The sequence below is a fragment of the Echinops telfairi genome, unplaced genomic scaffold, assembly GCF_000313985.2.
Source record: "Echinops telfairi isolate 266 unplaced genomic scaffold, ASM31398v2 ScPeMD7_4;HRSCAF=17, whole genome shotgun sequence".
Lineage (NCBI taxonomy): Eukaryota > Metazoa > Chordata > Mammalia > Afrosoricida > Tenrecidae > Echinops > Echinops telfairi.
In genome coordinates this window covers 13,836,114-13,849,260 of record NW_022103900.1, presented here as the reverse complement: position 1 = coordinate 13,849,260, position 13,147 = coordinate 13,836,114, and the positions used below count along the sequence as shown (strand labels likewise).

The following is a 13,147-nucleotide window of genomic DNA, read 5'->3' as shown; positions in this document are numbered from 1 at the left end:
GGAAAAATGAGGAGCTGATGCCAGGGGCTTAGGTGGAGAGCAAATGTTTTGAGAATGATGAGGGCAATGAATGTACAAATGTGCTTTACACAACTGATGTATGTATGCATTGTGATAAGAGTTGTATGAGCCCCTAATAAAATGATTTTTAAAAAATCCATCTAAAGTTGATGAGGAAAAAAAAACCTAGAGGAAAAAAAAGAAAGAAAACTTGCCTGATATCAAGCCTTTTCTTGTTTTATAGGGGTTTGATATTTGAAAACTTGTTTTCATTACTTATGTTGTAATGAATAAAAGGGTATTTGACATGTTACGCTAGAATTCTTTTAAAATACATGTACTTGTATTTGACATGTAAGTTTCATTTTAAACTTGTAAACTCTTATGTTTATAATAATTGATACACTTGTTTCTAGGGGCCACCTACTGATGCTCCTGCCGTGGACACAGCAGAACAAGTCTATATCTCTTCCTTGGCACTGTTAAAAGTAAGTATTGAATGGGGTTCTTTGCTTTAGAAAGCTCTATTGCCTTGACTGTTATCTTTATTTTTAAAACATTCATCACCATAATCTTCTCAGACATAGACTATTGTTTTAGGTGCTTCTATAAATAGAGTAATTTACTTCCTCGAACACAAAATTAGGCCAAAGTAGTACAAGGTACAACAAAGTGTCAGAGGTCTCAAAGAAATACGGTTGTGTCTCCTTTGCAGATGCTCAAGCATGGTCGTGCTGGAGTGCCAATGGAAGTTATGGGTCTGATGCTGGGAGAGTTTGTGGACGATTACACCGTCAGAGTGATTGATGTCTTTGCAATGCCACAGTCAGGAACAGTGAGTACTTTTAGGGTTGCCTGCTGCAAATAAATGTGTTTCTCTTCTCTTTTTATTTTTGTAGGCAAAATAACTTTTCATCATATTTTCTCACTTATATTATCCTCTTTTCTATATGAAAAAGTAGTTTTAATAAATTTTTAGAGACAGAAGTTTCTAGACTGTGTTCAACTAAATCACCTCATAAATGCTCTGTGGGTTCCTTGTAGGCCCACAAAATGAATTCATACCTTCAGCTTTAACATAGAAAATAGCAGGGATTCGTTTGTTTAGTCTGAATACTTGGTTTAAAATGTTTAAAATATTTTCTTTCTGTTTTTAATTCATGTGTATTAGCTATATTTCCATTGTTTTGCAACATGTCCCTTGTTTAAAGTATATATATATATATATATATATATATATATATGTGTGTGTGTGTCGGTGTGTAGTAGATTAAGGGGTGTGTGTGTGTGTGTGTGTGTGTCCCTTGTTTAAATGTTCTACATATATTAACGAATGATTTTAAGCTTTTATTGTTTAAAATAATATGTTAAAAAAACAATCAAAAGTTATTTTTGTCCTGACATGATTGTTTGTTTCTAGAATAAGCTTACTCCATACAGAATTTAAACGTAATCTACTCTGCTCAGACTATATTGTTCTTTCTGGGAATTTTTTTTTTTTTTAATGCATTGGACTTTTGTGGATAGGTATACCTTTAGATTGAAGGGAAATAGTCATTCTACTTAACTTCCCCCCAAAAGTAGTAATGCACATAATTTTCCCATATATTTGCCAAAAAAAGGATTCTTTGAATTTTTCAGATGGGTGGCTTTTCTATAATGGGCAGCATTTCTCTGATCAAGCCTTATAAAATACCTCTCCCTCAAACTCTCTGCCAGGTAGTTGATTCCGACTTACAGTAACCCTATAAGTCAGGGGAGAGCCGTCCCTGGGGTTTTAACTTTTTGCGGGAGTAGAAAGCCTTGTCTTTCTTCTAAGGAGCTGAATGGCCTGTGAATGCAAAACACTGACCATGTACCTTTTTGAGGGTTGATGGTGAATCAGTGGTAGGATTCTCACCTTCTACACAGGAGAACTGGATGTGATGTTTCTGTCCGTGTATTTCAAACACAGCTGTCACTCGTTTGTCATTGGAGACTTGTATGTTTCTATAATGCGATGCTTCTAGACTTTTAAAACAGATTAGGAAGCAAGACCTGGCGATCGACTTCCAAAGATCAATTAATAAAAACTCATCTATCACATTGGTCCTAACCACAACAGACAAGGCAGTATTTCATTCTGTACGGCAGGTAGTCACCATTAGTAGGGTGCTGACTTATTTGTGGCGTTTAATAACAAGTACTACTTTTTGTGTCAGCACACAGAAAACACATAATTAGACAAGCTATTGTTTCCGTCAAGTGTAACCTTTGTGTAAATTTACAATAAGGTTTTCGGGATTTTATATTACTATTTCTCTGTAAATGCTTATTTGACGATACCCAAAAGAAGATTTTTGGACCCCATGCTGAAAAACATTCTTAGTCCAGAGCCCCTGCAGATTTTAGCTCCCTGTTCTGTTGGATAGGGTCCCTGATGGCATGGTGCTTATGAATTGAGCTGCTAACTGCAAGGTCAGCAGTTTCAAACCCACAGAGGCAGTTCTATCCTGTCCTTGAGGGTCGCTATGAGTCAGCGTGGACTTCTGCAGCATGCTCCCACAGTGGACATTCAAAATACTTGGTTTGGTGGGAAGAAGTACTTTACATTTAATGCTTTATTTATGGGGAGATTAGATTAGATTCTGCTATTAGAAGAAAGTCTGTCTGGTACTCTTATCACCAGAGCGATGATAGGAACCTTTTTTGTTGTTCTGTGTTCTGCAACTGAAGTTTTGGCAAGATGGCAAATTAATGCATGTAAAATACCAGGTTGTTCATTGTCTGGGGGAGAGTTTTTTGTGATTTAAGTTTCAGGCACTATTGTAAAGTATTTATTTTCCTCAAACTACCTAATCTGTCACGAGGTCCTAAGTAAAGCGCTATACTTTTTACCCCATCCATCCAAACAGCAACACCATCAGAAAGCATACCACTGTAGGAAACAAGTGGATTAGTTTCTTCCTTCAGTGTACTTTCCTTATTGAGTAAAGAGTGGAGATAAAGAGTGAAGAGCAAGAGAACTTGTTGCCATCAAGTCGGTTCCAACTCATAGCAACCTTTTGTACAGTAGAAGGGAACACTGCCTGGTCTGACACTGACCTCATAATTGCTATGTTTGAGTCTGTTGTTGTAGCTACTCTATCAATCTATCAGGTTGAGAGACGTAGCTCTCATTTCTAAGATGATGGCATTAAAAACTGTGTTTCTTGGTAGGTCTTACCAAAATTTGTGGTTGATACATTTATTTGCTATTTCTGATTATATTTATTTACAAAGTTCATAAACTCTTTAGAAATCTTTAAAACTATCTTAAATCATTACAGAAGTCTAAGTAGTTGACAACTTTGGAAGCATTACTGGTATATGCTTTATAATTGAATGATGTGATTGTGTATCAAATATTATTAAAATCCATATAAAGATTTGGGGTATCCCCAAATAATAAGCAGTTTGGTTTTTTGGGGGAGCTTTTTAATTTATTCATTTAATCTAAACTTAGCTCCTTCCCCCAAAGTTCTTAAAAACTAACCATTTTTCTTACTTTTTTTTTTTTCTTTCTAAATCAGGGGGTTAGTGTGGAGGCTGTTGATCCAGTGTTCCAAGCCAAAATGTTGGATATGTTGAAGCAGACAGGAAGGTAACTATTTTATGTGCTCATATAAAGTAAGGGAGGGTGGGAAATGATTTAACGAATTTCAGAAACTTGTCTTTGCGTTTAAGAATATCAGTAGTAGAACAAAAGCCATATAGTTGCTGTAAAGGGATCTAGCAGTATCAATACTATGTACTGCCCAGCTAGTAACTCTATAGAATCGAGGAAATTTGCCAGGGAGCAATTGCTTATTAAAATTCTCTACTATTTCATAGTAATCTTGAACTGTAGCTTCCCTCTGTTAAACATATGGAGTTACTGTCTAGTCATATATAATATGAAGAGCTTGTAGTTTCCTTGTATTTGAGAGATGCACTGAATGAGATTCTGAATATTTAATAATGTCTGTCTATAAGACATATGAGTTTTAAAGACAGAGAAAGTAGAATCTAAATATTTTTCAAGTTTTATCTCCCCCACCAGGCTGAATATCTCAATAGTTGTCATTCTCTTGCTCAAATTCTTCCACTGTGGAAAAAACTTCAAAATTAATGTTAGCAAAAGGCTCAGCAGCCAGGCAGAATAGTGCAAATTGGTTTTTGACTGAGTTCCTAGTTCTACTGCTGGTTTAATTGATATTTAATCCTTTCATAACAGTGGATCCTGGTGTCCATTGTTAAAAATGTACTCTGTGCCTGGAAAATCCAACTCCCAGAGCTAAGGCGTTAAGGAGTAGATATTTACTTGAATGCTGAAAGGGTAAAAACTGGCTCTGAGAAAGTGTGGTAACAAGGTGAAAAACTGAAAGCCTTATCTACCACTGCTAATGTGCATCTCTTAATGATAGCACTCCTTTGTCACACTTACTCATTTCCATGTTTTCTGGATAATATGGTATATGATTTCAGTGTTTCTAATGGTGCTTTTTCACACCTGTGTGTTTTTCATCTCTTCTTAATTTATACCCTGTTAGTGTGTTGTTTCTTTTCATATCATAAGTGTATTACTTGTTCCTGTTCTGAGCATCTGAATGCCCTCTTTGTTTCAGGCCTGAGATGGTTGTTGGTTGGTATCACAGTCACCCTGGCTTTGGTTGTTGGCTTTCTGGTGTGGATATCAACACTCAGCAGAGCTTTGAAGCCTTGTCGGAGAGAGCTGTGGCAGTGGTTGTGGATCCTATTCAGAGTGTAAAAGGAAAGGTAGAGTAGATCTATCTTTATTAGCATCTATTGCCACATTGAGTTTACAGACAAGTTATTTAAAAACTATTTTGTTTAAAGCAGATATCTTAATTACACAGAAAACCCCTGCCTGTTTACTTAAAACAAACAGAAAGCTGAACAAGGCTATAAATGTATCTTGGCATTATTAACAGATAATTACTTTGAGATGTGTTTCTGTTTTAAGCAGCTATTATCTAATAATCATGAATGTTTGTTAATTTTTTTAATTCCATAGAGTTAAGCCTCATTAAAAGCATGTGACACACATTTTATTAATATTTTAATACATTTATAAAATTTATTTTCAAATGGTGAATTTGGCATTGGCACCGCATTTAAACAATTAGAATAAAGAGCTATGTTTTGTGAACACTGTACAGGATATATTTGCTGCTGTATGTATAAAATATGTTAGACAATGAAAATTTGCCCCAAAGACTTGGTATCAACCATTTGCATTTCTCCAGTGAGAATGCAGATGAATGATTAAATATGCTAAATGATTCTAAAAAGAGATTAACTTGCAAAGCGAACTGGATTATAGTTGTTTTTTGTGGAAATCTCTTTTGTTCTTGTTTAGTTCTCTCTTTTTTTTTGTTCGTTCGTTCGTTCTTTCTTTCTTTTTTTTTTTCCTATTTCTTTCTTTCTAGCCCCATATGCCATTTTCCTATTTCCTGCCTCATGACAGCAGGGAGCAGCTCTATTATCACCTTCACAGAGCTGTCTGCAAATGTGAGAGGCAATTCGATTTTGCTCAACCACAGGGAGAGTGGATTAGAAAAACTACAGAACATACAGAAATTGGCTAGGTGGTTACTGCTTTAAAATACTGCTGAGGTGTCTTGTTTGAGCATGTACTTCCATTGTAGTGTAGAATAATTGTTGAAATAAAATCACAATACATTTATGGAATCCTTTTTATGCAGTTTTTTACAAATAATTTTTAGAGAACTTAAAAAATAAATATTAGCTTGCTATCAGACCTGGAGTTTGATAGTGCAAATTACATTTACATCTGTTCACCAGCACAAACAAACTAAACATGGCAGTCACTGTAGCATGCTTATCTGTCAGGAATTTGGAGTTGAACACTTTCTGACTTCATATTATTATGATGTATAGAAATTGAAGCCTTTTCTAAATCATGAGCCTATTTGTGGTTTCCCTTTTGGGGGCCAGAAACTGTAAATAAAAATAGTAATAGTAAAAGCTGATATATAAGACAATTCAAAATAGATAACTTCTGAGCTTACTATGTACCTGTATTTCAAATTATTTACCCTTAAAAAAAGAAAATCCAAGTATATTGTTACCTTTATATTTTTTTTACATTCAACATGACTTTTTAATTTATTATTATTATTTTAAATCATTTTATTGGGGGCCCATAAAACTCCGATCACAATTCATACATACATTCATTGTGGCAAGCACATTTGTACATTTGTTGCCATCATCATTTTCAAAACATTTTCTTTCTACTTGAGCCCTCGGTATCAGCTTCTCATTTTTCCCCACCCTCCCTCCCTCATGAACCCTTGATAATTTATAAATTTTCATTATTTTTTCATGTCTTACACTGACCGATGTCTCCCTTCACCCACTTTTCTGTTGTCCATCCCCCTGGGAGGGAGTTATAGGTAAATCATTGTGATCGGTTACCCCTATCTCCCCCCACCTTACCCTTACCCTTCCCCTCCTGGTATGGGTACTCTCAATATTGGTCCTGAGGGGTTCATCTGTCCTGGATTCCCTATGTTTCCAGCTCTTACCTGTACCCGTGTACATGTACTGGTCTAGCCAGATTAGTAAGGTAGAATTGGGCTCATGGTAGTAGGGGAGAAGAATGCATTAAAAAACTAGAGGAAAGTTGTATGTATCAATGATGCTATACTGCACTCTGACTCGCTCGTCTACTCCCCGTGACCCTTCTGTAAGGGGATGCCTACAGATGGGCGTTGGTCCCCACTCCACACTCCCCTTCAGCCACAGTGATATAATTTTTTGTTCTTCATTGCCTGATAACTGATCCTATCGACATCTTGTGATAACACAGGCTGGTGTGCTTCTTCCAAGTGGGCTGTGTTGCTTCTCAGCTAGAGACTGCTTGTTTATCTTCAAGCCTTTAAGACCCCATACGCTATAGCTTTTGATAGCCGGGCGCCATCAGCTTTCTTCACCACATTTGCTTATGCACCTGCTTTGTCTTCAGTAATCATGTCGGGAAGGTGAGCATCATGGAATGCCAGTTTAATAGAACAAAGTGTTCTTGCGTTGAGGGAGTACTTGAGTAGAGGCCCAATGCCCATCTGCTACCTTAATACTAAACCTATGTACATAGATCTATTACCCCATCATCATATATAAATATATTTACATATGTACATGCCTGTATTTAGATCTCTATAAATACCCGTTGCCTCCTAGTTCTTTGCTCTATTTCTTCTTACTTTCATCTTGTCCCACTATCATGCTTAACCTTCATTTGGATTTCAGTAATTCCTCTTGGTTACATTGCCCTTGATCAAGCCTTACCAAGCCACCTACATCCTCCTCACCATTGATTTTTAGATCACTTGTTGTTCCCTTGTCCTTGGGTTTGTTAACACCCACTTCCTTTCCTCTGCCTCCCCCTTTCCCATGTCCCCCTAGAACCGTAGGTCCCGATGTTTTCTCCTCCAGATTATATATTAGTATATTGCTACCTTAACTGATAGAATTCAAAGGATGGAAATCTTTAAGCCTTGTTAGTTCCCTGCATTAAATTACAGTGTAAGGTAGTGCTCAGATTCCATCCTCTAATATTTAAGATGCCATTTTTAGTAAATTAAAAATAACTTATGTAAGTAATATTTACTGTTTTAAAAATATGGTGGACCTTCAAAAATTTGTGAAAAACTATAATTAAAACATAATTGAATTCACAAAGTTTTAGAAGCCCTTTCATATTACATGATTATTAGGTAAAGCACCACAGTGTTTATTAGTAATAATTGAAGTTTAGCTTTAAGTATAAATTCGGTTCTCCAAGAGAATAGCAACCCACATAAAACTACAGCTTCTTATAAATTGAGACCAGAAGAACTAGATGATACCTGGCTACCACTACCCATTATCTGATGCAGGGTTACAATAGAAGATTCTGAATAGAATGGGAGAAAGATGTGGAATAAAGCTCAGATTCCTAAAAAAAGACCAAATCTACTGGCCTGATCCATACTAAAGGAACGTCTGAGACTTATCACCCTAAGACACTCTTTGACCATGTAATTTAAGCTATCTGCGGGTCACTTTTCAGCTAAACAGTAAGTTGGCTTATAAAATAAATTATCACCCATGAGTGAGGTGTGCTCATTTAAACAATTAGCTATCTGAGACCAATTAGCTACTGAGAAGGCATGGAGGGAAAGGACACTAGATCAATGGAAACAGAACAAACAGAATGGAAATCAAGTGAATATTGGCACATTATAAAAATTGTTATTGAGGAACATAGTGTGCTATGTAAAATTTCACCTGAAACACAATAAAATATTATTTATCACATACATGCATATGTAGGGTTGGTTCTGTTTTGTAAATTAGTTTGATTGACTTACTGTGATATTTTGACTTGTGATGTCTGGTTCCTTTGAAAAATGAAATGCAGACTTTAGTACTAACAAGTTTATGGTGCTTTTCATGGTAAACCATATCAAAACTCCAAGCCAAATTAAATGCTAGTAAAATTCACAACAAGTTTATTCTAGTTAAATTATTATTAAACTTAAAAATATATAAACTTATAAGAACGAAACAGAAAAACTTACCTCTTCCTTTTGTCCACATGATTTGGCAAACCAGTGAAAATATTTGTTAAAGCAGCTATTAGAGCAATAGTTAGTAACAGCCTATATGTAAATAATCGAAGTTTGCTCTCCATACCCCTCCTTATTTTTTTTACCCCTCCTTATATGTGTTTATATTTGCATTTTTGTGAATCCCAATATCTCTTACGTTTTTGACTGATTAGATACGCCTGCTGCTGCCTTTGTAATTGCAGTTATTAAAAAAGTTTTATTTCCTTTTATGGTCACTGGGCTGTGTCTTTCCTGAGAAGTTCCTATGTGTTATGTGTTATGCTGATCATTTCAACATATTATTATTATTAAAAGTTTTGTGTTTTTTTTAAATTTCAGATCACTATTAGTCTGTTTTATCAACACAAAAGTAAAATATTAATGTCAGCCGTGTTACCTTGCCCCAAATCATACCATTGGTAAGCAGCAGAACAAATGTACAAATCTAAGTCCGCATTACATTATTGAGAATGGAAGATGAGTCCCAGAAGACAATTGCAGGGCCTTTTCTTAAGTTAGGTGCCCTGGTGGCATAGTGGTTACATGTTGGGTAGCTAACCACAAGGTCAGTAGTTTGAAATCACTAGCTGCTTCATAGGAGAAAGACAAGCTTTCTGTTCCCATAAAGAATTAGAGTCTCGGAAACCCACAGGGGCAGTTCTACCCTGTCCTATAGAGTCTTTATGAGTAGGAATCGGCTTAGTGGCAGTGATTTTAGTTTTGCTTTTTTCCCCTTAAGTTGGAGCCCTGGTGGCATGGTGGGTTATGTGTTAGGCTGCTAGCTATAAGGTCAGTAGTTAAAACCAGTAAACTGAGGCTTTCTGCTTCTATTAACGTTTACAGCTTTGGAAACTCAATGGGGCTGTTTTACTTTGGCCTATAGGGTCGTTATGAGTCAGTATTTACTTGACAACAGTGAGTGAGTTTCTTAAATTACAATATTAATAGGTGTCACTTCTTTCAGTACCAATCAAGAAAAAAGGTTCCACATTTTTTTATCTCTCCATACTCTTTATAATATATAAACAAGTACTTCCATGCACCATATGGGCAATATCTGACCATGTTTACTTTTGTGACCCCATTAGTTTATAATATAGAATTCCAAAATTCTGATAGAAGAACAGTAAGTACATAATGAGTGCAACAGCTTTCCCATGTACAACGTGTGTCTCAGGCCTCTTGTATACAAAGCAACTATTCTTCCAGGCATATAATGGTACAATATATACATAATCGATAATACATGTGTCATGATAACTATCATAAATGCCTGTATGTATTGTTTCTATTCTTGTTCTCATCTGCACTATTGTCACTGAAGCAGTTCACCATACACTTGCACGCTTCAATCCGTAGGTGACAGCAGCTAGCCTCATACCTTGTGTGTCTCTTGAGTGTTGTCATGTTCTCTATTTAATTTTCTTGTTTGAAAATATTCCCGTCAAGTGCTTCGTGACTCCCAAATGGAGCAAAACCACTGCTAGCGAGAGAGCAGCAGCAAGAAGGCAAGAAGTACTGATTTGGACATGAAAAAAAAAATACTTAAAAAAAAAACCAGAAACAACTTATTAAGCAACACAAAGATGGAAAGTCTGGATGCTATTTTCTCCCAGTTTAGGCATGTAGTGCTCAACATTCGTACGATCCTGAAAAACAACGAAAAAATTCTCCAGGCTGTTAAAAGCATCGCCTTCATTGTAAGCTACAAAGCTAATGAAAATGTGAGAGGGACTTGAGAAATTGCTGGTAATGTGCATTGACCAAATACTTACCCTTTCAGTACATTGAGGCACGATGCTTAAAGAAAGAGCAGGATCAGGCTGCAATATGGGTTCAAACAACCTCCAGTCATTCATATAATGTCCTAGTTCACAAAGTGACGTAAGGATATTAAAGCAGTGTGTGACTCTTTATTTTTCGCCGGTAGTATTTGTTCTATGATTTTAAAAAGTAATTTAGACAGACTTATCTTTGTCAGCTCTTATGAGAGCCATAGAGCCAAACATTGAGATCAATATAAATGCACTCTGGTAAAGAATCCCTGTCATTCTTCATATGATATACTATTGTAGATATTTAAAAGTGACATGAGATGTAGGTGAAATCTATGGGAAATAGCATTCAAAATGTAAATGGCAAGTAAGCTCATAGAAGTAACCAATAAACCCTGCCTTAATCAGTGACAGTACTTTTAGGATTCTACATTTTTTAGTCTTTTTAAAATGTACATATTCAGTTAGTCTTAATTTTAATTCTTAAATATCACAGTGGCAACCACTTGTGCGATGTTTTGATATATTCAGTCCACAACTGGAACAATATCCAGCAATAAATGCAATAGCTAATCCAACTTGTAATGTGACTATAATATAATTCATCCTTATGGAAGAAAGAATGACCCCTTTTTGCAAAGTTCAAAAACTATCTTACAAGTAGGTTATGATATTTTAAATGTTTATTAAAAACATTATTTCTTTTGAAAATTTAGCTTACTTGCAATATTACAGTCAGTAAAAATGTGTACACTGTACCTGCTATCTCCTAGCATTCTCTGTCTGTATTCTATTCTGAAGGCATTGAAAAACACTAATGATTGTTTAGGTCAACTATATATTCATACTGACTGAGTTTTCTTAATAAATTTTTATTCAATCTGGTCAGAAATGCCCCATTTGACTTTTAAAAAGCGTGATGTTGAGTTGCAGATCGCTTATCCACAGGTGTTCCTTATATACTTGACATATCAGTATGATTTTATTGGACAACACCTAAGAGCCCTTGTCTCTTTGGAAGACAGGAAAAGAAATAAAGTATTGCTACAAAAATCATAGAAACAAAATGCCAAATATTAATATGTGAAATTATTGTTTTCTTGACATATCCTACATCCAAGTTCTATACTGTTTTGAAAATGGTGTGTCTATCTCTCTAACCCTTACATAAAGAATTCTGTTTTCTTAAAAACATCTTTAGAGTAAGCTGCCATGATCATTCTTTGTCCGTTGGGGGCGGAAATCTATCAAGATTACCCCCTTGCCCCACACTATCATGATCCCAATTCTACCTTACATATCCTGCTATACCGGAGAGTGTACACTGGCACAGATAGGAATTGGAAATACAGGGAATCCAGGACAGATGAACCCCTCAGGAGCAGTGGTGAGAGTGGCGATATCAGGAGGGTGAGGGAGAAAGGAGGAACATATTATAAGGATCTACATATAACCTCCTCCCTGGGGGATGGACAGTGGAGTAGTGGGTGAGGGGAGATGCCGGATGGTGTAAAATATGACAAAATAATAATAATTTATAAATTAACAAGGGTTCAGGGGGAATGGGGGAGCGGGAGGGAGGGGGAAAAATGAGCTGATACCAAGGGCTCAAGCAGGTGTTTTGAGAATAATGCAACGTATGTACAAAGGTGCTTCACACAATGGATGGATGTATGGATTGTGATAAGAATTGTATGAGCCCCCACTAAAACTATTCAATTAAAAAAAAAAAGATTACCCCCCTGGGGTCCCAACAATCATTCACATGGGCTTCCTTCTGAGGTGACCTCTGAGTTGAATTTGACTGGGTCATCAAATTGCTTCAAAACTCTGCTCTGATTGGTTCTTGTTCTGTGGGTTGTTTTGGTAAATCCAAGACTCATCTCCAGTTCTTATTTGTTCCATAAAACATAAGGGAAAGACCGCCTCTTTTTTATTTTATTTAAATAATCATTTTATTAGGGGCTCGTACAACTTATCACAATCTGTACATACGTCATGTGTCCAGCACTTTAGTACATATGTTGACTTCATCATTCTTACGACACCCACTTTACACTTGAGCCCCTGGTGTCAGCTCATTTTTCCCCCTCCCTCCCCGCTCCCCACGAACCCCCGATAATTTATAATTTATTATTTTATCATATCTTACCCCATCCCACGTCTCCCTCACCCACTTCTCCGCTGTCCGTCCCCCAGGGAGGAGATTATATGTAGATCCTTGTAATCTGTTCCCCCTTTCTCCCTCTCCTTCCCTCCACCCTCCCGCCATCGCCACTCTCCACTGGTCCTGGGGGGTTCATCTGTCCTGGGTTCACTGAATTTCCAGTTCCTATCTGTGCCAGTGCACCTCCTCTAGTCCAGCCAGATATGTAAGGTAGAATTGGGATCATGATAGTGGGGTAGAGGAAGCATATAAGAATCAGAGGAAAATTGCATATTTCATCATTACTACACTGCATTCCGATTTGCTCCTCACCTCCCTGCAACCCTTCTGTAAGGGAATGTCCAATTTCCCCCGGCTGGGCCCTGGGTCCCCACTCTGCACTCCCCCTCATTCACAATGTTATGATTTTTTTTTTTTTGTCTTTGATGCCTGATACCTGACCCTTTCGCCGCCTTGTCATCTTACAGGCTGGTGTGCTTCTTCCATGTGGGGCTTTGTTGTTTCTCAGTTAGATGGCCCCTTATTTATCTTCCAGCATGTGGGACCCCAGATTCTGTGTAATTTCA

At 36.8% G+C, this 13,147-nt stretch overlaps 1 protein-coding gene across 1 annotated transcript in view; it reads left to right on the top strand.

The window, feature by feature from the left end:
- The window catches only part of PSMD14 (proteasome 26S subunit, non-ATPase 14), an 88,857-nt gene that overhangs the window by 38,094 nt on the left and 37,616 nt on the right, over window positions 1-13,147 (top strand). The window contains exons 2-5 of the mRNA XM_004703789.3: window positions 417-488; window positions 716-835; window positions 3,552-3,622; window positions 4,626-4,776. Coding sequence (XP_004703846.1) covers window positions 417-488; window positions 716-835; window positions 3,552-3,622; window positions 4,626-4,776 — 414 coding nt within the window. The remainder of the gene's footprint in view (window positions 1-416; window positions 489-715; window positions 836-3,551; window positions 3,623-4,625; window positions 4,777-13,147) is intronic.